This window comes from Carcharhinus amblyrhynchos, chromosome 4, assembly GCF_965287045.1.
Source record: "Carcharhinus amblyrhynchos chromosome 4, sCarAmb.v2.hapA, whole genome shotgun sequence".
Lineage (NCBI taxonomy): Eukaryota > Metazoa > Chordata > Chondrichthyes > Carcharhiniformes > Carcharhinidae > Carcharhinus > Carcharhinus amblyrhynchos.
In genome coordinates this window covers 113,213,566-113,238,573 of record NC_137327.1, presented here as the reverse complement: position 1 = coordinate 113,238,573, position 25,008 = coordinate 113,213,566, and the positions used below count along the sequence as shown (strand labels likewise).

At 41.9% G+C, this 25,008-nt stretch overlaps 2 protein-coding genes across 6 annotated transcripts in view; one reads left to right on the top strand and one right to left on the bottom strand.

Annotated features, from left to right (window-relative positions):
• lrch2 (leucine-rich repeats and calponin homology (CH) domain containing 2) overlaps positions 1 to 25,008 on the bottom strand; it is a 188,811-nt gene that overhangs the window by 155,704 nt on the left and 8,099 nt on the right. For 3 of the 5 annotated variants that reach the window (XM_080187745.1, XM_080187747.1, XM_080187746.1), the window contains exon 1: positions 5,930 to 6,125. The exons of the other annotated variants lie outside the window; for them this stretch is intronic. In XM_080187745.1, coding sequence (XP_080043871.1) covers positions 5,930 to 6,125 — 196 coding nt within the window. Of the gene's footprint in view, positions 1 to 5,929; positions 6,126 to 25,008 lie in introns of those variants that run through there. 5 annotated transcript variants of the gene reach the window in all.
• Positions 20,161 to 25,008, top strand: part of LOC145342295 (UAP56-interacting factor-like) — a 43,922-nt gene continuing 39,074 nt past the window's right edge. The window contains exon 1 of the mRNA XM_080187750.1: positions 20,161 to 20,253. Within this exon, the coding sequence (XP_080043876.1) occupies positions 20,181 to 20,253 (73 nt within the window). The 5' untranslated portion in view covers positions 20,161 to 20,180. The remainder of the gene's footprint in view (positions 20,254 to 25,008) is intronic.

Below are 25,008 nucleotides of genomic sequence, written 5' to 3'. Positions count from 1 at the left end.
GCATAAGAGTAGATTTCATGCAACTTAGAGTCTCACTGTAAAAGCAGAGTTTTTTTTTGCTCAAGTCCAGAATCCCTGCTCACCAAGATGTATTTTAAGGATCCCCTTCCTGCTTACAACAACATTAGGCCACGCCAACCACAAAGTCCCAGATTTATCTATCAACCAGTTCATAGCAACATATATCAGCTGGGAGACCACTTGAGATACGATTGGTCTTAACATCCTGATAAGGAAGGAACTGGGGAGAGGAGCAGTGAGGTAGAAGGGTCAATGCCACAGCTTCTAATCAACAATCAAATGGTTCAATATTGTGCATGTATATTAAAGACTGATAGGAATATAGTCGACTCAGGTCTGCACTGAGTAAGTTCAGCGGCAACAGTATTTTCTGTATTTTCCTTTAACTTAGGAAGGTTATTATTCTGTCATGTGATGTGGGCACCATTGGCTAGACCAGCCATAATTGCGTTTTAAAAAGGTGATGGTGAGCCTTCCCCTTGAACCGCTATGGTCTATACAGTGTAGATACGCCTACAGTGAGGTTATGGTGACATATAGCATTCAAGGTTTCCATGCTACAGAAACAATTTAGTTCTGGTGCAGGTATAAATCTCACTAGAACAGGTTTAACTGATGATGATTTCATGATATAATACAATTTCAGAAGTCACAAAGAAGATACAAGACAGCTGTCAGTGCCATGAAACAGTACCTCAAAAGGTAATCACTTGAGCGGAAGGACAAAAATAGCAAATATGGATAAGGACAATCATTCATCATTCCACTTCAACTTGTAGGTAGCAGCATCACAATTTTGAAATCCTTTTGAATTAACCTGGAGATTTTAATCTTTATTACTTACCCAAAAAGCTATTTCAGGTATTAACATGCTTCAATGAATCGCTTGCATGAACTATTCCTTGATATTAGCTGGAGTTGCCTTCTAGCAGTTAATGTTTGCCTTTCCTATTCTTAGTATCGCATTCACTTCCTTTCAAGGGATATGAGTCCAAATTTTCCCCAAACTGTGGTCTTAGCCACCAACATCAGCAGTTTTGTGGCCCTTCTCTGCAATAACTCCAGAGCTAGGATGTTTCCTTCATCTCAGTAACTAAACCTTAACACAGTACTCAAGGATATGGCCTGATTAGAATGGTGAACTTCATTTGGGTAGCATCAGCGTTGTACTTATTTGATAATGTAGCTCAGCAACGTTAGCTTAGCCGATTTCTGCTGCATACTGATTGGAAGAGACAAATGTTTGATATTATTACCAAAACACCCTTAACCTCAGCTAAATAAATTAAACCCTACTGAATTATTGGATTTTAGCTACTTTCATCCAATGTCTAATACCTCATATGGCAGATTACACTTAAACAAATATCAACTGCCTGTGTCTTCTGGAGATAACTGATTCACCCTATCATCAGGAAGTTTGACCAAAAATTATATCTAAATTGTTTACATAGAAAGGAATAAGAGCTTCACCACCCATCTCTGGCGAGCACTAATACGTTCATTAACTAAGCCAGCATAACTCAATTCTAACCCTTGTCTCTTTCAGCTAGCTCCTTAACCATAATCTAGGCTTCACCATAGACACCTGTTGCCATGAGCGTGCATAACAGACATCAATTTACAACTATCATGTGTATTCTATAGGTCCAAGTATGTCACAGCATTTCCTCCTGGCTCAACTGGAAGCCCATACCCTCCAAAAAGTCAAGGGCAAGGCAATATAAACAAATCTACATGGATTCAATATTAAATTGATAAAAAGACCACTGACTACACTAACCATTGTTGTTTTTGAGATACAGTAATGATTTAGTCTTGAAGTGAAATAAACTGAAGACATGAGCTTCAAGACGACACAAACCTGGTTGAATAGGCAGACAAAGGTAAAATTCAACATGGGAAGGTTAGTTGAATGATGAGAGAATACAAGCTAAATGGTAAAATTTGAGATGGGCACAAGAAACATCTGCACAAGCTGGTATACAAATCTTTTAGTGTAACAGGGTAGGTTGATAAAGCATATAGGATTGTGGGCTTTATAAACAAAGGCAGTGGTCAAAAGCTAGAAAGCTATGGTAAATTGATATAAAACAACAGTTCAGCCCCAATCAGACTGTTCCCCTCAATTCATTAGAAAGGCATGTAAGTTTTGGAGAGACAGAAATATTTACTAGAATTGTGTTAAATGTGAATTACAGTTGCATGGATGGGCTAGAGAGCTAGGTTTGATGTCCTTGGAGTTCAAAAGGTCATGCAAATTTGACAAAGATGTTTCAAATAAAGAATTTATAGTAAAGAAAATTACCTTCAATAACCGAAGAGTTGATAATCAGAGGGCACAGACTTATGGTTCTGGCAAAAGAACCAGAAATGACATGAAGGAAATCATTTTTTAAAATGTAGAATGATTATGATTTGGAATATACTGCCTGATCTGCTACTAACAAATCTCTACCCATGACCCTTCAGAAAGGAACTGGATAATTGGAGGAAAAACTGCAGGGATCTGGGCAAAGAACAGAAGCAGTGAGACTAATTGGATTGCTCTTCAAAGAGTAGCAGAGTCAATAGACCAAATAGCCTCCTTCTTTGCTGTATTATCCTATGATTCTATACGTTGTGACAAATATCTCAAAATCGAAGGAATTTCTTGTTAGACTTTATGAAAATTTAGAAAATGTTCTAAGTCTGTGGAACAAAATGCTGAAAATGCAAAGCTCAATCAGCATCTTCCACTTTTAACTGCAGCTTTCCTTTTCAGCTGGGACAACTGTCAGATGCAGTTTAGATTTTTTGCTTATTCTTGAACATATCTTAGAACTCATATGAAACATACTATATTTCCTAACATTTAATTTGGAGCCATTGTGTAAGATAAATAGGTAAAGATGTGTAAGCTTTCATATGCATTCATTCAAGACCCATGAAGGAATCAGATTCAAGAAAACATGGCTGACATTTTCACACTAAAGTAGTATTTTGCCCAAAAACATGAGAAGTGCAAGAACCCGGCAAATGCAAATCTTTCAAATGACACGGATCATTAAGGATTTAATGTTTCTTAGATACCGTGACCTAATCATAATATGCTGTAATTTTTTTAATTCACTCATGGGGTGTAGGCGTCACTGGCTAGGCCATCATTTATTGCCTATCCCTAAATGCCTTTGAAAAGATGATGGTGAGCTGCCTTCTTGAACAGCTGTAATCCCTACACTGCCGTTTTGAAAGGCGTTCTAGGATTTTGACCCAGCAACAGTAAAGGAATGGCAATATAGTTTCAAGTCAGGATGGTGAATGACTTAACGGAGAATCTCCTAGTCGTGGTGTTCCCAAGCGTCTGCTGTCCTTATCCCTCTAGGTGGTGGCAGTCATGGATTTAGAAGGTGCTGTCGAAGGAGCCTTGGGTTCTTCAATGCATCTTGTACATACTGCTGCCACTGTGCTTCAGGACTGGTATGACTGTGTTTTTGGAGGGTGCCAAGCAAATGGTTGTCTTGTCCTGGATGGTGTTGTGCTTCGAGTGTTATCAGAGCTGCACTCATCCACACTCCTGACTTATGCCTTGTAGATGGTGAATAGACTTAGGGGAGTCAGTTGGATTCCTTGTTTCTGACCTACTATTGGAGCTACAATATTGATATTTTTATCTTCTTTCGTGAGATGTGGATGTCTGGCCAGGCCAGCACTTGATCCCAACTCTAACTGCCCTTTAACTAAGTGTCCTACCATAGCCATTTCAGAACCAAAACACGTTGCTGTGGGTCTACAGTCACATGTGGACCAGATCAAGCATGGATGGCAGATTTCCTTCCCGAATAGACGTGAATAAATAGTCACCATTACTAAGACTAGTTTTATATTACAGGTATTCTTCATGATCACCATTACTGAGACTACCTTTATATCAAATATTAATTGAATTTAGATCCCACCAGCTGAACCACTATCCTTAGAACACGAGCTTGGGCTTCTGGATTACTAGTCCAGGGACTTTACCACAATGCACATCTACTTTCAATGGCTAATCCAGTTTGATTTCTAGTCAATAGTGATTCCCACTATAATAGATGTTTCAGCAATTGTAATGCTATTGAATGTCAATGGGCAATGCTTACATTCTCTCTTGTTGGAAGTGGTCATCGCCTGACTATGGCATGATGTTACTGGTCAACCCAAGACTGGATATTACATAGATTTTGTTGCATTTGGACGTGGACTGCTTCAGAATCGGAGTTGCTCAGTACCTGAGAACGGTGCTGAACGTGTTGAAATCATCTCCAATTATCAACAAACATCCCCACTTCTGACCTTATGATAGAAGAAAGGTCATTGATGAAGCTGCAGCAAATGGCCAGGCCAGTCAATACTCTGAGAAATTCCTGCAGTAATATCCTGGAACTATGATTTGCCTGAAGACTATGGGCTCACAGCAACAGATTTGCATTTGCTGCGCAACCTAGTTACACGAGCAGGTGGAATATGTACTTTTGCCATAATGCATGTTAACCTTTTAGGATGTCTATCAACAAACTAAAGCTTTCTGAATTTATAGACAACTTTCATGTTGCATCTTTTGTTATCAGACAAATTGGTGCTAACTCTGACACCAAGTCACATAATGAGATGTTAGGGGCAAGTAACCAAAACCTTAGTCATGGGTTTCAAGCAATATTTTAAGATGAGATGAGGAAAATAGGCAAAGGGTTTGGAGATGAAACTCCAGAACTTAGACCCTTGATAGCCACCAATGGTGCAGTAATGAGGCCAGTTTGCTCAAAAATTGTAACTAAGATAATAACTCAGACTAAATGTGACATAAAAGTATGACAATTCCCTGTTAATCATGCAATCACTCAAATTTGCTTCAGTCAGACGACCATTTCACGAAAGCCCCTGCACAATAAAGCTCATTGTAATAACCCCACAGAAACACGTTTACAAACAAGTAGGAACAATTGTAAAAGCAATGTGCACATAAATAGCCAGTTTGAGTTCAGATGTAAACTCAAGCCTTGCAACTGTTTCTATCCAAAGAGTCTAAGAGGTGCAAGTTATACCTTCACATCAGAGATAATAAAAATGTGTTCAAAATAAATGTTTACAAACACGGTATAAAGAGGACACTGCTGGTACCAGTAAACTGTCCATGCACCACCACAGAGAACCAGCGTCTCAATTTGCGAAGGCCAAATGTCAAGATTAGGTCACTTAAATAGTCCTCAATATGGGATCGGGCATTTTCTTGAATTTGGGGTGAAATGTTTACTGCTAACTACATTAAAAAAAGTTCTACGGGGGTGGGGGGAGGGAGAGTCAGACAATATGAAGGAACTTGAAAGCTGCTAAGGAGGCAAAATGGATCCTGAAAACCAAGCTGCCGGTTTTTAAAAACGCGAACAGAAAGATAACGCTGCGAAAGCAGCGACGCAGAGTATATTTTGGGGGAAGGTGGAGAGGTAACCACAAAGGAGGGGTGCATTGATATCCACTCGTCCTCCATCGCCAGTACTACGGCGTAACATGTGGCCAAATGGGGAAAATAAAAGACCCCCGCCCAACTCTGCATCGCTCATAGAGCGACCCCTTAGAAATGCGGTGGGTTTGTGGTGTTCTTTGCTCCAGGCCTGCTCGGAGTCAGCTATTGTCTCCCTAAACAGACAGAGGCTGGGATACGGCCCCTGCGCTGCACCGTTATCTCCCATTTTGACCGGAATCACTTCATTCGGCGAGCACATCGGCGCTGCGGCTTTTTGTGTGTGTGTGAAAACGAAAGACGCCCTTTTTCAGCTGCGGCTCCACTGCAGCCTCTCCTCAACCTGGAGTGAAAGCAAACCCCCGGGGCACTGAGGGACCCACCAGGACTTGGGGGGGGGGGGGGGAAGAGAGAGAGAGAGAGACCCACCTGCCTGCACCGTGTCTGTCAAATCGTAATTAACGGCCGGGAACTCCTTCAGCTTCCGGCCGCTCAGGTTCAGGATGCCAGAATGCACGGCCTCCTCCAGGACCTTGTCCAGGCTGCGGTTCAGCTGTGCAGCCGAAGCAGCGGCCCTCCAGTGCCAGGGCTGCGAGTGCTGCTGCCCAGCCGAACCCGCCGCCATTTCTCTCCAATTGTGTCAACGGCCGCCCGCCGAGCCGCCACTGCGCAGGCGCGGCGCGCGGGCACCGAAACGGTGGGACCTGAGGGGCGGGGCCTGGGGGGGGCGCTGTATATTGGGGCCCGGGCCGGGGGGGGGCAAGGGGGCGGGGTCTGAGGGGGCTGCAAGGGGCGGGGCCTGAGGGGGGGGCCTGCGAGGGGGTTATTTCCGGGGGGGCTACGAGGGGATGGGGTATGGAGGCTGCGAAGGGGTGGGGTCTTGGGGCCGTTGTGAGGGGGTGGGGCGGGTGCTGCAAGGGGGCGGGGTCCGAGGGGAACTGCAAGAAAGGGGGGAACGGCTTGTGTTGCTTCTGTATGTAATGGTGCACACAACTCCAGACGGGGTGGGTAGGAGCCCGTATGGGGCAAGGTTCCTTGCAGATGATGAGCTCAGCGGAGGGGGGGGGAGGTGGTGCTAGGCATCTCAACTGCGATGGATCCAATATTAGTGGTGGAGACTGGAGAATAACAGGAGACACATCGACTTGTACATCATGAGGCTTCAGATAAATCGGAGGCATGCTGACAGTGAGGGCGAATCAAACTCCTTGCTATGGGAAGTCAGTGCCCCACTATCTTGAGGTCCCAGAACAATGATGTTCGCAAAATTGAAAGTAAGATGGATTCCATCTGGGAAGTGTGAGAGGATGTGCAGAAGTGTGGGAGGCTATGAGGAAGTTATATGGGACTCCTCCTGGGGATGCACACTGACTTGGTACCGCTACAGTGGACACAATCTAGGACAATAACACAATACTGAGACATTGCTCCTCAGGAAGCAACAGCAAGCTGATCATTTCATTCTATGTGATTAAAGGGATAGACAGAACTCAATAGCCTCACCTCAAAGTTTCAACATCATCAGAGTCTAAGGTAGGAACACCGCCTTGGAGAGTGGGGACAATAGTGAAGAGGGCACAGCTGCATCATTTCTGCCAACCCCTCAGTGGAGGGCAGTCATGGGTTCATAGAATCACTACAGTTCAGAAGGAGGCTATTTGGCCTATCAAGTCTGCACCGATCACAATCTCACCCAGCCTCCAGCCCCATAGTTAACACATTTACCATGCTAGTCCCCCTGACAATAAGGGGCAATTTACCATGGCCAATCAACCTAACCCACACATCTTTGGACTGTGGGAGGAAACCGAAGCACCCAGAGGAAACCTATGCAGACACTGGAAGAATGTGCAAACTCCACACAGACAGTGACCCGGAATCAAAGCCGGATTCCTGGTGCTTTGAGGCAATAGTGCTAACCATTGTGCCATTCGTCAGTGGCCAAATGGATTCCACTCACTGACCATGAACAACTGAAAGGTCATAGTTCCACCAATTCAAAGAATAAAGCGCAGAGTTTTTATTCACACCTTATCATCCCTCCACGATGTTCCAGATGTCACATCTCTGGAATGGACTTTTGCTCACCTCGATATGTGTGCTAGAGTCTTAGGGTAAGGTTGCATTGGACGCAATGCAATTATGGCACCCAAAGCTGTACAGCCCCACATTTCCCACAGATTTCTCAGTCACAAATTCCTTTTCTACACCCTTTAACCAATGTTGTCTTTGATATTTATTTTCATAGAGAAAGCAAAAGTGTGAAAGGATCCAAGTAAGACTCCAGGGTGCATTTCTCAGTGTCCTCATTCGACGGAAGAGATAAAGGAGAAGGGAGCTTTGACACATGCAGCTCGAGCAGGAGGCTTCGCATGGAGACATGGGCAGCATGAATATGAGGGCGAGGAGGAGAGACCCAGACGGCAGAGGCGACTTGCCACACTGAGGATTTATCGTGGTAAGAGTCTCCTACTTGAATAAGTGAGAGGTGTTGCTGGGCATGACTGTGATTTTCCACAGACCTCATAGTTCACGTATGCAAGTTTCTTCATGAAGACCTTTGGGATTGGAGTCTTCCTCCTGCCAATGACATTGAAAGTGATGGCAGCGCTCAATATTTTTGCCTCTAGTTCTTTTCAGGGATCGACAAAGGACCTGTGCTGCACTTCTTGGTTAGCAACACATCGCTGCATAACAGAGGTGACCAACGCACTTTGCAGAAAGGCCCATCATTATATCATGTTTGTTCTAGACGAAGATAGACGTGTTCAAAGGTTCACCAGCTTTGCAGCTGTCTCAGGTTTCCCAAGAATGCAGGGTGCAATAGCCTGCACGCATGTGGCTTTACAGGCTCCCTGGCAGCAGCCTCTAAATTTTACAGTCCACAAGGGCTACCATTCCATCAACTCAACTGACCATCACAAGTACACCCTACACATTTATGCATGTTGTCCTGGGAGTTGCCATAACTCCTACGTATCTGCGATTTTCGAGGGATCAGAACATCCATAGGAGTGGTTACCAGGGGATTAGGCTGATTAACTAGTGGCTGATGAGTTTGGTGTGTCACTATCAGCCATGTGCCAAGGAGACACACAATGTTTCTCACACTTCCACAAGCTTTCTCATAAAGACCATTGGATGTGTGAAGATGAGATTCAGACGCCTGGACCACTCAAGTGGCTTTCTGCAATACATACCAGACAGGGTTTCCTGCGTGATCATGGTATGCAGTGCTTTTAACAATCGGGCTATACAAAGAGGTGAGCTCTTGTCAGAGGGTGAACTGGAGGAGGATGAGAGCTCCTTGCAAGGTATAGATGCAGGAAGCCCAGGGACCAGCAAAAAGTAAATGACAGCTTCATTGGATGAACTGAAGCTATTTCAGAGTACATTTGACATTAATTATCAGATGTTGATGATTGTCAGATCTTGATGAAGTGATGGACTAACTTGTTGGGAGAGATCAAGCTCCTCTTTCCCACTGGAGTGATCCCTTTGAAAGGAGGAGTAAAGGCATAGACTATTTTCTAAATGGGGAAATGCAGGAAGCAAATTAGAACTACAAGGAGACTTGGCAGCCCTTGCTCAAGATTCTGTTAAGGTTAACGTGCAGGTTCAGGTGGCAGTTAGGAAGGCAAATATAATGTTAGCATTCATATTGAGAGGGCTAGAATACAGGAGCAGGGATGTACTTCTGAGACTGTATAAGGCTCTGGTCAGACTCCATTTGGGGTATTGTGGGTAGTTTTGGGTCCCATACTTAAGGAAGGATGTGCTGGCCTTGGAAAGGGTCCAGAGGAGGTTCACAAAAATGATCCCTGGAATGAAGAGCTTGTCATCTGAGGAACATTTGAGGACCCTGGGTGTGTACTCATTGGAGTTTAGAAGGATGAGGGGGGGATCTTATTGAAACTTAAGGACACTGCAATGCGTGGATAGAGTGGACATGGAGAGGATGTTTCCACTAGTAGGAAAAACTAGAACCAGAGGGCACAACCTCAGGCTAAAGAGATGATTCTTTAAAACAGAGATGAGGAGGAATTTCTTCAGCCAGTGAGTGGTGAATCTATGGAACTCTTTGCCACAGAAGCCTGTGGAGGCCAGGTTATTGAGTGACTTTGAGACAGAGGTGGAGAGCTTCTTGATTAATGGGTAGATCAGGGATTTTGCGGAGAAGGCAGGAGAATGGGGATGAGAAAAATATCAGCCATGATTGAATGGTGTAGCAGACCCGTGAGCTGAGTGGCCTAATTCTGCTCCTTTGTCTTATGGTCTTTCCTTCCTAGCAAGCCCGTCTGCAGCCTCCTCAAATTCAGTGAGGGTGATGATCTCTGTCATCTGTTAATCCCTCTGGGTTCACTCTCTCTTGTGTGCCCTGTATGAAGACAAAATAATTCAGAGGGGTTTGATGAAATGCATGTACCCTGCGTGAGCCCTCCCCAGAAGGGCCAGAGGATGGAGTGTGATGATGGATGGGATGGTGGTGATACGAAGCTGTCCACAAGAGAATGAGTGTTGACATTTGTTTCCTGCTAATTGATGTGTGAGATCTGTGAAGAGAGTAGACATGTGAGTACATGATATCATGGTGAGAGTTTGATGGTGGAGAGCGCTAAGAGAGGATTTACCGTGGCAGTAAGGGTGAGATTATACATTCGTTTCCTGTATAGCATAGCAATTCTGGTGCAGCTGCCAGCCATGCTAACCTCCTGAGCAAAGGTATCCTCGGGCTGGAGAAGAGAGGTTGCAGATTGCTTCCTGGCATGGCGATTGAATCAGGGTGCTGCATTCGCTTTGAGGCTGCTGTCTTTTGTCTCTGAACTCCAGACGTCTTACATGATCTGCTAGATAGAGTAAAATAAACCTGTTGGACTTGTGTATAAATATGGCGCTGGGACAGTGCCAGGCAGATGAAACAGTTCTCAAGCTGCTCGGTGATTTGGATAGATGCTCATTCATGTATAATTTACAATGCTCCAAGTGCAGAACCAAGCATCAGTCCACACCATTCTGGCAAGCAGCAACAATGCCTGCAGAACTGTCTGCCACTGCATTTAGACAAAAAAAGGAGAACTTCATCATATTTCTTTCTTTCATAGGGAATTATCACCTTCTTAGAATGACTATTTGTTAAAGTGCAATGAGTATGCCTTTCTAGAGTCCTTTAAAAATGCACTATTGCAAGCCCTGGGTGAAAAGGGTGCTTTGAGAGCTACAACTCCCCTTTAGAGAGGGTATTGTCACTGAACTAGTATTCCAGAGACCCAGGGTAATGCTCTGGAGCCTGGGTTTGAATCCTACCACAATTGGTGGAATTTCAATTCAATAAGAAAATCTGGAATTAAGAGTCTAATGATGACCATGAAACCATTGTTGATTGTTGTAAAAAAAACCATCTGGTTCATTAATGTCTTTTAGGAAGGGCAATCTGCTATCCTTGCCTGGTTTGGTTTACGTGTAACTCCAGATCCACAGCAATGTGGTTGATTCTTAAATGCCCTGTAAAATGGCCTAGCAAGCCACTCAGTTCAACTGTAATTAGGGATGGGCAATAAATGCTGGCCATCCAGTGACAGCCACATCCCATGACCAAATAAAAATAAGTTCTAAGCCTAGTTGGCTATTGTTCCCTCTGAAACTTGCTTAATTGTATTTTGGATTTTGCTATGCAGGAAACAGATTTTGGAATCATATTTCTTTTTGTCTTTCCAAGGAACTGCATAAATTGAAATGAATTAGCATGCATGTTATGGATGAATACAGGAATTGAATACAGGAGTTGGGACATCTTGTTGAAGTTGTAGAAGAGATTGGTAAGGTCACACTTGGAATACTGTGTAAAGTTCTGGTCATCCTATTATAGAAAAGATATTATTATTCTTATTAAACTAGAAAGAGTGCAGGAAGGATTTACGAGGATACTACCGGGACTTGATGGTTTGGGTTATAAGGAGAGGCTGGATAGACTGGGACATATTTCTATGGAGTGTAGAACGCTGAGGGGTGATTTTATAAAAGTCTATAAAATAATGAGGGGCATAGACAAGGTAGATAGTCAATATATTTTCCCAAAGATAGGAGAGTCTAAAACTAGAGGGCATAAGTTTAAGGTGAAAGGGGAGAAATATAAAAGAGTCCAGAGGGGCAATTTTTTTCACACAGAGGGTGGTGAATGTCTGGAACAAGCTGCCAGAGGTAGTAGTAGAGGTGGGTACAATTTTGTCTTTTAAAAAGCGCTTAGACAGTTACATGAGTAAGATGGCTATAGAGGGATATGGGCCAAACGCAGGCAATTGGGACTAGCTTAGGGGTTTAAAAAAAGGACGATATGGACAAGTTGGGCCAAAGGGCCTGTTTCCATGTTGGAAACCTCTACGTTGTTGTACCAGAATTTGTGGGCTTGATGGTGTAGTAAAGCTTATTTTGTCCAAATCCTTGGTTGTGATTTGCAATGCATCCATAATTTAGTTACTGACATGGTTGTAGACAGAGGGTATAATAAGGACATGTCCCCTTCTTCCGAAATCCTGGCTCATTTTTTAAAAAGTTTTGTACTACATCTCAAGCCCAAATACAACTTTTTAAAATCAACTTGTTTCCAAATCGGGATGTGAATATTAATAGCATTTAACTGTAAGTCAAGGTTAATGCAGTCTGAATATTAAGAAATCACTCAGGTCCAAATTCTGTTCTTAACCACAACTGGCGATATCACTTTAGTATCTTACCATGTAAGTGATTTATTTGCAGGAGTTAATTCATTTAAAAAAAGCAAAGCAAGAGGGAGATTGCTGAACTACAGAAAGCCAAGGACATCTCAAGTGATAGAGGGTAAATGGAGAGAAGCTAGAATTATCGATAAATTACAGCTGTTTCCCCGAAGCTTGATTGATTGCTTTTTTTGAAATCATAGATTAATACCCAAATGTTTATTCCCCTTCTCTTTATCTTGGTTGGTCTTGGAAATTACATAACTGGGGTAGTCGATGATACACATAAGCTTCACCATGTCTCAATGAAATAGACTTAAAGGGCCAGTTGGTCCTTTCCAATTCTTTTCATATGAATATTTAAATTAATTGGAATATGAAAGTATAGATAGCAAGATGGAGATTGGGATTACACCAGGCTAAAGAACTAACAGGCAAATTTCTGTGGTGTAACATTTTAAAATTCTAGGATAAGAACGTTTGTCAATTTAATCTGTATGTTTATGTTATCTCTGTGCTGATACTAGGCAGATGGTGCAAGTCAAGTAGTAAATACTGTGATTAGTTATTACTTTTTCCTTTTCATTGTTAATGACCACATTCCTGGGCTGTGTAATTTGCAAAAAAATCCATCTAAGTATTAAATAGCAATTTCTGTCTTGCAAACATTGATAGTCTAATTAAGGAACCAAGTACAGTCAAAATTTTGAGAGCTAAGCATTAAAGTTTATTTATTAGTCACCAGTAAGATTTGCTTTAACACTGCCATGAAGTTACTGTGAAATTCCCCTAATTGCCACACTCCAGTGCCTGTTCAAGTCAATGCACTTAACCAGCACATCTTTCAGACTGTTTGAGGAAACTGGAGCACCCGGAGAAAACCCACACAGACACAGGGAGAACATGCAAACTCCACACAAACAGTGACCCAAGCCAGGAATCAAATTCGGGTCCCTGGCGCTGTGAGACAGCAGTGCTAACCACTGTGCCACATTAGGGGTATACAGCCATCAAATTACTGCTCAAAATTACTCAGAGTAAGCTGGGCTGAACAAGAGTTTCTGCTGGGTTGGGGTACATACAAAACATATCTCATTTCAACTGCAGTTACTTCGATCATATGTTCGATCATTGCAAATTACAATATTCACCTTCGACCTCAATGGGGATGTCAATCATCTTTTTTTAAAATCAGAAATAAGCATCTAGGTACCCAGATGTACGCTCAGATCCTGCGCAGATCAGCTGGCAGGGCTATTCACAGACAGCGTCAACCTCTCTTTACAACAATCTGAGGACTCTATCTGCTTCAAGAAGACGACCCTCATCCCGGTACCTAAGAAAAACCAAGCAATTTTCCTTAATGACTATAGGCTGGTGGCTCTGACATCCATCATTGTGAAGCACTTCTAAAGGTTAGTCATGGCACAAATCAATTCCAGCCTCCTGGACAATCTGGATCTACTGCAGTTTGCCTATTGCTGCAACAGGTCCACAGCAGATGCTATTTCCCTAGCCCTGCACTCAATCCTGGAACACCTAGGTAATGTCCTATTTCAGACTCCTATTTATTGACTACAGCTCAGCCTTCAACACTATTATTCCCATGAAACCCATTGCCAAACTCTGTGACCTGGGCCTCAGCATCTCCCTCTGCAACTGGATCTTGAACTTCCTAACTCACAGACCACAATCAGTAAGGATAAGCAACAACATCTCCTCCAAGATCATCCTCAACATCGATGCCCCACAAGGTTGTACTCTCAGCCCCTTACTATATTCCTTACACACCTACAACTGTGCAGCCAAATTCCGCTCCAATTTGATTTTCAAGTTTGCTGACAACACCACCATAATGGGTCGGATCTCAAACAATGATGAGACAGAGTACAGGAATGAGATAGAGAATCTGGTGAACTCGTGCGGCAACAATAATCTCTCCCTGAATATCAACAAAATGAAGGAGATTGTCATCGACTTCAGGAAACGTAAAGGAGAACATACGGGAACATCAACGTTCTACATAAACGGGAACAAAGTAGAAAGGGTCGAGAGCTTCAGGTTTTTAGGTGTCCAGATCACCAACAACCCATGACGAAACTATAGTTAAGAAAGCCCAGCAATGCCTCTACTTTCTCAGAAGGCTAAGGAAATTTGGCATGTCAACTATGACTCTCACCAACTTTTACAGGTGCACCATAGAAAGCATTCTTTCTGGTTGTATAGAACTTGGTATGCTCCTGCTCTGCCCAAGACTGCAAGGAACTATGAAAGATCATGAATGTAGCCAATCCATCACGCAAACCAGTCTCCCATCCATTGACTCTGTCTACACTTTCCACTGCCTCGGCAAAGCAGCCAACATATTTAAGGACCACATTCACCATGGACATTCTCTCTTCCATCTTCTTCCTCCGGGAAAAAGATACAAAAGTCTGAGGTCATGTACCGACCAACTCAAGAACAGCTTCTTCCCTGCTGCTGTCAGACTTTTGATTGGACCTACCTTGCATTAAGTTGATCTTTCTCTACACCCTAGCTATGATTGTAACACTACATGCTACACTCTCTCATTTCCTTCTCTCTGAACAGTATGTTTTGTCTGTATAGTGCACAAGAAACAATACTTTTCACTGTATGTTAATACATGTGACAATAATAAATCAAATCAAATCTTAATGTATTGAGTTTGGGTCTTTCCCAACCTACTATTGATACTTGTGTAAAAGTTAAATTTTTGAGACCAACCTTTTAGGCCAAAAGTTATAGCACTGACTTTTACACTGGTATTGCTTTCAAGAGGTTGATACGTGTATTTGATTTGGGGCCCAAGAAAGACAATTGCAATGGAATAAAGTAAAAGCCAACAACACTGAAGAATTCATATTATCAGTCCAAATTTGATCATTTTAATAATTTAAGTAAAACCAAAACATAGAAATGTTTTAAGCATTTATTTACCCATTTTCATTTGTATTTGGACATTTACTTTAAAATCGAATCATCGACCGCACCAGAAGAACTGGGGTTAACCTTTACATGAGCTTATGAAAAATTACAGCTTTTCAAAGCTATCTTGTCTGAAGACTTTTGCATGCGCCTATATGTTACCTGTTGAGTTTTCTTCAGGATAGAAGGGTAATACATAGATAATCAAAAGGTTTTAGCTATCAGAATATATTGCAATCAAAACAATCTTTCAACATTAAACATACCAGTTACCTATTCCCATACAATCAGCGCACTCTGAGCTGGCAAGTTTCAGTTCCCACTACCTTCCAGAAGCAGAAACTCAACTTCTCCCACAAAGGAGTTTCACGGTCAGAAACTCTATTGTACTACAGTTAATACAACTCTGGGGGAGAAACTAAACTTTGTTCTGCTTTATAACCAGAAGCATCACTTCCTGCTTCCACTTTTCTGCAACATTAAATGCAACAACAGCAACAAATAGCATTTATGTAGTATCTTTAATGCACCAGGTGACCAAGAGCTTGGTCAGAGAGGTAGGGTTTCAGGAGCGATTCAGAGAAGAGGCAGAAAGGAGTAGAGAGGGAATTCTAGAGCTTAGTGCCCGTGTAGCATTACAAAACATTGACCTGGATTTTATGCTCAAAGAAAACAACAGTTAACTGGGTTTTTATGATTTTTCTAAACCAAAATTTGCTGTCAACAGTAGATTCAGTGCAGCATCCCCAAGGAAGAATCTGTGGCTGATCAACTAATCAGATTGAAGAATCCTCATTCAGCCATGCAGTCTAAGACAGGAAGTATAAGCCAGGTGTTACAAATTAGTTTTAAATCATGAACAGAAAGCTAAATAAAGATTAGAAAATAAAATAAATTATTAAGATACAAAAAAGTAGAAAAAGTAACTGCTTTGATTAGCTCTACCCCTTACATGTGTCCTTATTATTCTCCATTGTTTAATTATCAAAATGGTTTTATTATTCACATTGTGAACCAGATATATGGTCTCAACACCTTTCCAGTTTACCTGCAATTGCTTCTCTTTCAATGGAAGTCATTTTAAGCTTTTTACAGAAGAATAGATTTTTAATGTTTGTGAGCATGATTCTCCGGCCATTCACGCCAGTGGGATTCTCTGGTTCTGCTGCAATGAACTGAGATTTGGCTGAGCGATAAATTCTGCGTCCTCACTGGCAGCAGCAGCAGCAATGTGGTGTGAATGGCCGGAGAATTCCAGCCTGTTTTGCTGAAGTAATTTTAGGAGTGTATTCCAAATAAACAAGGAGAAACAATACTGTCATGAAAACTTTTAAAGTTTCTTTGAAAGAGAACTTGAAAGGCCTTACATTTACTTTATGCATAGTACAAATGAGGTCTCTTGAACACTTGTTGAAACCAAATCTGTAGCAGGTATCAACCATGTATACGGTTTAAGGCTTCTGGGTAAAAATGGCTATGATCGAATATGTGTCCATTTTCTCAATTCTAAAAGGTAGTATCCTAAATACATAAGAATTGTACCTATTCATTCATATATATCCTACAGTTCTTTCCTGCCAATGTTGAAAATCTCAATGTGAGCTACATTTACAATTCTTAGGACTGAAGGCAGCAAAAAGTCCAAAGATTGGGAATGCACAACATTAAAACATCCCAATCAATATGAGTCTGCCAAATGATTGTGTCAAGATGGACCCCTTAAAAGAAAATTAAAGTATTAAAATATTATAATTAAATAAAAGCATGGCAATGTGATGTAATGTAATAGAACACTTATTCAGTTTGAAGACAAAAGTGCAATAAAATCTGGAACTAAAAATCTAAGATGGAAAAGACAATTCCAAACTATATTTGCCAATCGCTCACTTCCTACCCTCCATAAACTTGATCTCATCTAAATCTTTACTGCCTGTATCTTAGCTCGCAGCAAGTTGCATCTACCCTTGAAGTTTTTCCTTTTTTTAAGCTCCTTTTTTTTAAACTTACTCATTCAAGCAATGTGGGCTTTCCTGGCTAGGCCAGCACTCATTGCCCATCCCTAACTGCCCTCAAGAAGGTGATGGTGAGCCGTCTTAGTCAGCCACTGCTGTCCATGTAGTTTAGGTACACACAGTGCTGTTAAGGAGGGAGCTCCAGGATTTTGACTAGAAGCAGTGAAAGAATGGCAATATATTTCCAAGTCAGAATGGTGAGTGGATTGGAGGGAAACTTCCAGGTAGTGGTGTTCCTATGTATCTCTTGCTCTTTTTCTTCTAAATAGTAGTGATCATGCATTTGGAAGGTGCTGTCATTGGCACCTTGGTGAATTCCTGCAGTGAATTTTACAGATGATACATGCTGCTGGGACTGTGTGTCAGTGATGGAGGGAGTGAATAATTGTAGAAGGGATGTCAATCAAGCAAGCTGCTTTGTTCTGGGAGTGTTGTTACAGCTGCACTCATCCAAATAAGCGGAGTGTATTCCATCACACACCAGACTTGTGCTTTGTAGATTATGGTCAGGCCTTGGGGAGTCAGCAGGTGAGTTACCCATCACCGGATTATTAGTGTCTAACCTGCTCTTGTAGCCACAGTATTTATAAAGCTAATTCAGTTCAGTTTCTGGTCAATGGTAACCCCCCCAGGATGTTGATAGTGGGGGATTTAATGATGGTAATGCCATTGAATGTCAAGGTTATGATGGTTAGATTCTCTCTTGTTGGAGATGGTAATTGCCTGGCAACACCTCAAATTTATAATGTTCTTCTTTATGATGTTCAAATATCTCCATGTGCTCACCATTATTCGATATCTTTCCATATCTTCATCACTCCACACCTCGATAGCCTCCTTGAGCCAGACAAACATCCAACACTTTTGCACTGCCCCACTTCAATCCTCTTGTATGTCACCAATTTCCATTTCATAAGAACATAAGAAATAGGAGCAGGAGTATGCCATCTAGCCCTTCGAGCCTGCCCCGCCATTCAATAAGATCATGGCTGATCTGTCATGGCTCAGTTCCACAATCCCGCCCTCTCCCCATAACCCTTAATCCCCTCTCTTATCAAAAACCCATCATTCTCCTTCATTGGCAGCCATGCTTTCAGCTCCTACATCTTAAGTTCTGGGAGTCCCTGCCTAACTTAGTGAAATTATGAAGTGCTTCATCAAGTGCCTTTCACAGCCATTCTGAAGCACTTTACAACCAATGAAATATTTTTGAAGTAGTTTCTCTGTTGTAACATTGGGCAGACAGGCCTTGTCTCGTCATAAAAAAAGCTGATCTGACAATATAGCACTTTGTCAGTATTGCATTGGAGTGTCAGTCATGACTGGGTTGAAGTACTGGACTGGGAATTGCTCTGTTCTATCCTACATTTTATTTAAATGTGAAATATTGGAATGATAAAAATGTATGTGAACATTTGAAAGCATCTTGCCTTTCATATCTTGAAAAATGCTCACAGTGTAGACATCACAAAGCATTTTCATTAAATCAACCAAAACAATCATTGGTGAGATGGGGTGTGGGTGGATTTATTTGTATGATAGTTGATAATGGTCAGTAAAAATCATTAACAATGAATAGGTTTAAGTTGCTTTCTCATCTCTTCTAGATGAAGTGTTAACTGAGACATGAATTTGTTCTGAAAGTAATATTTTTATCTTAAAATGTCATTTCCCACCTCAAAAACTTTATGCACTAGATTGAGCAAAATGCTTGACAGTTAACTATCAGTGACCACTGACTGGTGCAGTCTCCATAGCAACACCTCTACCAATCAGCATTCTCTTTCCATACAGTATAATTTTGTTGTTTCCTGCAACACAACAGAAAATGCTGGAAAATTTCAACAGGTCTGACAGCACCTCTGGAGAGAGAATATAGTCAACGTTTCGAGTCAGGATGGCTATTCATCATAGCTGAATACAAGGAGGATAGAACAAGATTTATACTGTTAGGGTTAGGATGGGAGGGGGTGGAGCTGTCGTTGATAGAAATAGCATAGGCAAAAGTACAAAGGGAATGTAAATTGTGATGATAAAGACCAGAGGTTGGAACAAAAAGTGTCCATTAAGAGATTGGAATGTGTAAATGATAAAACAAGGATGTAAAGTGTAGGAATGTGGCAGGTGTCCAGGGTGAGGTGGAGTGGTGAAATGAGAAGGAATGCAAGATTTTAGAATTAGAAAAATAGGAATATGCAGTAAATATGTATTCTTGCAATTGTCCTGGTGACTGCAAGATGGAAAACTTCAAAAAAAATCTTTTCTCAGCAGCATTCAAATTATGTATATGAACAAAATATTTTGTGCACTCTTCCAACCTGGCCTCTTGAATGTCCCCAATTTCCATTATTCCTCTATTGGCAGCAATGCTTTCAGCTGCCCAGGCCCTATAATTCTGGGAATCCCTGCCTAAACTTCTCCATAATGTGGAGATGCCGACGTTGGACAGGGATGAACACAGTAAGAAGTCTCACACCAGGTTAAAATCCAACAGGTTTATTTGGTAGCACAAACCACAAGCTTTCGGAGTGCTGTCCCTTCATCAGATGAGTGGGCAAGTCACCTGATGAAGGGACAGCACTCTGAAAGCTAGTGGCTTGTGCTACCAAATAAACCTGTTGGACTTTAACCTGGTATTGTGAGACTTCTGAAAAAGTCTCTCCACCCTGAAGACATTGCCCAGAGCCACCTCATTAGCCACTTATCAACATTTCCTCGTGTGTCTTGTCGATTTTTTTGTTTGACAATGCTCTTGCCATCTGCCTTCTAATCCACATTTAAACTGGCAAAAGCCAATAAAGAGCCTCTTGCAGTCCCTGGAGGTTTAACCTGCTCCTTTATTATGGGCAATTCAGGTCACGTTATCAGTACCAGAGGACAGAAACAGCGTTCCGCACATGCGCTATTGGATACCAGCTGAAAGCGACAAGTGACTAACTTTGTTAACTGTCCTCTTCACTTCACTAATATTTGCGTTATTCGTTTGTACCCACTGGAGGAGATAAAATGACCGAATTCGCGGCTGAACCTGCTCCCATGGAAGTGGAAAAAAGTTCAGAAAAAATTGACATGTCTTTAGGCAAGTATGCGTTCTGCGAAAATCACGTGTGTACTTTCTTCTAAAGTTATTGGCATGGAAATACTTGGTGGGGGGAGCAACCGATTATTACCGAGGTAAAGTAAAATATTGTGTGCATAATCAAACACTTATTTGAATGGTTATTTTGTAGTTTTAATGAAATCTGGCGGAGGTGGGGCGGGTGAGGAGTAAAGTGTCAGGAATAGTGAGTGAGTGTAAGAACATGCAGATCCAACTCGTTGGAGTCAGTACTAAATATGGAACAGTGATATTAAATACTTGTAGCGTCACATAGAGCCATTAGAAATACTGCGACAGAAGGTCAGCGTTGCCAGAAAAAAATGTGACTTAATTGTTGGTTGGAAAGAATTGCGTTTCTAGTTCATGTTTTTATTAATTTTTTTCGTCCATTTCATTGCATTTTAAAGTGCTATCGGTATTATTAAACACCAACTTTCTCAGACAACCAGCGGTAAAGTTCAACTCGGAATCTCAGAGATCGCCCGGCTGCAAGTGAAAGGTCGATGTTCTCGAGGACTTGCACATACAACAGATATAGTGGCTTTACTGAAAAGTTCAAACCACTACAGGCAATTGGGAGTTGGCAGCCAGCACCTTCATTTTAAAAAATATTCATTTTGCAGCTGAATGATCAAATATTTACAATTTTTTTAATTGGCAAGTTTTACTTTTTGTCATGACCCATGTGTTTTGAGGAAGCCCTACATTTTCTTTCGGGATGATGCCTTTAAGATTCAAAGTGAAGCTTGGATAATTCTGGAAAGTAGGATAATTAATTTCCTGCGTATGAGATCTTTAGGCTTCTGACTTCTGATAAGTGAGTTTATTTGTTATCATCACAACCCATCACCACACTCTGGTGTCTGCTCAGGTACACTGAGGGACAATTGAGCATGGCCAGTGCACCTTACCAGCACATCTTTTGGACCGTGGGCAGAAACCAGAGCACCTGGAGGAAACCCATGCAGACTCGGGGAGAATGTGCAGACTCCATACAGGCAATGACCCAAGTTGGCTCTGTGAGGCAGCAATGCTAATCACTGTGCCACCATGCCGCCCCATGTGACTTGAGGTGGTTCTGGGAATAAAAGTTAAAAAGCCAAGGGTAAGTAGTTACAACAGAAACAGAAAATGCTGGAAAATCTTAACAGGTCTGCCAACATCTGTGGGGAGAGAATAGAGCCAACGTTTTGAGTCAGGATGACACTTTGTTAGCTTTGAAACATTGGCTCTATTCTCTCCCCACAGCTACCGTCAGATCTGCTGAGATTTTCCAGCATTTTCTGTTTTTGTTTCAGATTCCAGCATCTGCAGTATTTTGCTTTTATATAAGGGTAAAAAGCTAATTGGGATCAAATTACAACTGGTCTCAGGACCTGCAGGTTAGAATACAGAAATTGTGTGAGAGGAATCAAGCAAAGCTTTCAGCTGGCTGTTTGTCTATAAGAAGAAAATGCAACTTCAAATGCTCTTGAAAAGTAATGAACGAGGAATATGTATACTTGTACCTGAGGTTCGGACCTTGAACTGAGTGCGTTGGTTGGTTGGAAAGGTATGACATCAGGACTGTCATGATCTGAGTGAGAAGGAATTCATAGGTATGTGCCTGTCAGGGTTGTCTGTATTTGGAACTTTTAAGAGAATGTAGTGAAGGGGACTTGTGGTCCAAATTCATTTGAGTGGTAAGTACAATCTCTCACTTCCCAGAGGATGAATTGGAAAGACTGAGATTGCACATGATGTCAGAATTGTGCAACAAGTGATGCAGCTACTTATTAACTACGTGAGCCATAACTTTGGGTACCAAGAAAGTGAAATTTACTATTTTATTTGAGATATCTTATGCCTTGTTTGAATATGTTGATTTATTACAGTTGCTTTATTACAGTAAAAGTTGCAAAAAGTGACTTCTTGTTCATTTTCTTTTCATTGACATGTGATTTAGAAATCAACTGTCGATCTATATTAGAAGTATAGAAAATAGGATCAGGAGTAGACCATTTGGCCCTTCAAACCTGCTGTGCCATTTATTATGACCATGGCTCATCCTCAAACTCAATGCTACTCTCCCCATAACCTTTGACACAAGTCAAGAATCTAGAAATCTATTTCCTTCTTAAATATATTCAGTGACGTGGCACCCACAGCCTTCTGTGCTAGAGAACTCAGGGGGTTCACAACCCTCTGAGTGAAGAAGCTTTTCTTCATCTCAGTCCTAGATGGCCTACCCCAATCCTGAGACTGTGACACTTTGTTCTAGACACTTCCCCCACCCTCTGTCAAGCCAGTGAAAACAACATTCCTGCATCCAGTCTTTCCAGCCATGTCAGAATTTTACAGGTTTCAATCAGATCTTGTCTCATTCTTCTAAAGTCCTAGTTGACCCAATCTCTCTTCCTTCAACAATTCTGCTATTCCAGGAATCAGTCTGATGAATCTTCGCTGCATTCCCTTCATGGCAAATATATTGATTTACATTTAGTAAAGTAGCAATTTTACAGCAAATAACTTGGGCTAGGTTTGGGGTGATGACTCGCAACTTACTCCTTCCCATTCAGATTAAGTTAGGCAACATTTGAATTTGAATGAATGCACTGCGTGTATCATATTCCCATGCTGTTCTTCTTTCCTAAATGCTACCTGTGGCCCTTGTATTCTGCAGCAGCGTGAGGAAGTGGGTGCAGCAGAGTGAGGAGATGGGATGTGAAAAGGCACTGCAGGCACCATTATTAACCAGTTATGTGGTTAAATCAACCCTCCTTCTTAAAGGCAGACTCTCTTGTAAAGAGCAACTGAACTGCTGAAGTGAAGAGTTCTGGCCTACCGATTGGAAAGATTATGGGAAGTACAACAGCCCAGCACACAAGAGTGGGGGGAGTACTGCTACCAGATTTAGCCACACTGCTCTGGTGAATGAGATAAAGTCGAGGAGGGAGACTATGTTTTATTATGTGGGCGGGAAGCCCTCACACACCAACCCAGGAAGGAATGAGGCCATTTGCCAGGGAGATCAATGATTGGAGTCTTGCATTAAGATCATGACAACAGTATTAGATAAAGTACAGGGACCTCACATGGGTGGACAAACTCTTATGCTATTGTGCCTAATCTAGTTATGTTTATGGCCAATGGCGAGCTGCCCTCCACAACACACCCACCCACCCATCCCAGAAAGTTGATAGTGGGGGATTCTGCAATAGCAGTGTCATTGAATGTTAAGGGAAGCTGGTTAGATTCTCCCTTCTTGGAGATGTTCATTGTTCAGCACTTGTGTTTCACAACTGCTGCTTGCCACTTAGCCTCAGTCTGAATGTTGCAATTAATGTGCGATATAAAATAATTGATGGGATTGGAGGCAGCATTACCTGAAACCAGATTAAGGTCTCTAAACTGTAATAAAGAACAGTTGGTTTATCCCAATCACGTGAAGTGTCAGAAAAGGCCTTATTGCAAAATGCACTCTATTTTTGATTGTTTTTCCCCAATCACATATAATGATGAGGTTGTTTAGTTTCCGCTATTTATTAATCCATAAGGTGTCGGCAGTGCTGGTATGGCCAGCACTGAGTTCCCATCCTAATTGGCTTGAGTACAAGCTGGTGAGCCCCTTTATTGTTTTGGACCACTGCCTGCATGTGGTGTAGGTAGACCCACTGTGCTATTAAAAAAGGAGTTCTAGAATGTTGACAGCAAAGGCACAGCACCATATTTTCAAGTTAGGATAGTGAGTGACTTGGTGAGAAACTTGCAGGTGATACATCTGCTTTGCTTGTCTTTCAAGGTGGTACAGTTGGAAAGTTAAAGAAGCAGCATTCCGTTCCTGCAGTAAATGATGTACATTGCTGCCACTGTGCAGCAGTGGTAGAGGGAGCGAATGTTTAAGGTAGGGGATAGAAGGTCACTCAAGTGGATTGCTCTCCTCTGGAGATGTGAACTTTCTAACTTTTCTTGAAACTGCTCTCATCCAGAAAAGTGGGGAAGTATTACAACACACTCCTTAATTTAGAATTGTAAATGATGGAAAAATGTTTTGGAGTCAGCAAGGGGGAAATATTCCACTGCAGAAAACCTAGCATCTGACTTTTTAACTCTTGATATTCATATGGCTGGTCCAGGTAAGGATGCAGTGACCCTCCAGGGTCACTCTTGTTGGAGTTAGTCACTTTCCTGACACTTATATATGACTTCTGCACCCAGACTTGAATGTGCTCTTGGTCCTGCTGCTTGTGAGCGTGACTGCTTAAATATCTGAGGAGTTGTGTGAATGGTTCTAAACCCAGTGCAGTCATCCATGAACATCCCCACTTCTGACCTTATGATGGCAGAAAGCTCAATGATGAAGCAGCTGAAGGTGGCTGCACTGAGGACACTGCCCTGAGTCCTTCCCGTGATTGCATTTTAGGGCTGAAATGATTGGTCTCCAACAGGCACAACCATCTTCCTTTCTGCCAGGTGAGGCTCCAGTCAGTGGAATATTTACCCCTTAATTCTATTAAACTTAATTCTATGACATACAGATTAGTGTCCTAATTTGGGCAGATAAAGCACAATATAAAAATGCTGATCTCATGAAAAGCCATTGATCTGAAATGTGGGGCTGAATTTTCATGAGGAGGTAGGAAAGTCGAGCTGGGATCCAAAGCTGTCTTCTTTAAGAAGACTGTCACCCATATATTTTCATTCCAGGTAGGTGGCCCAAGGTGACGGCATTGAAGAGGCTGGCATGTTAGGATT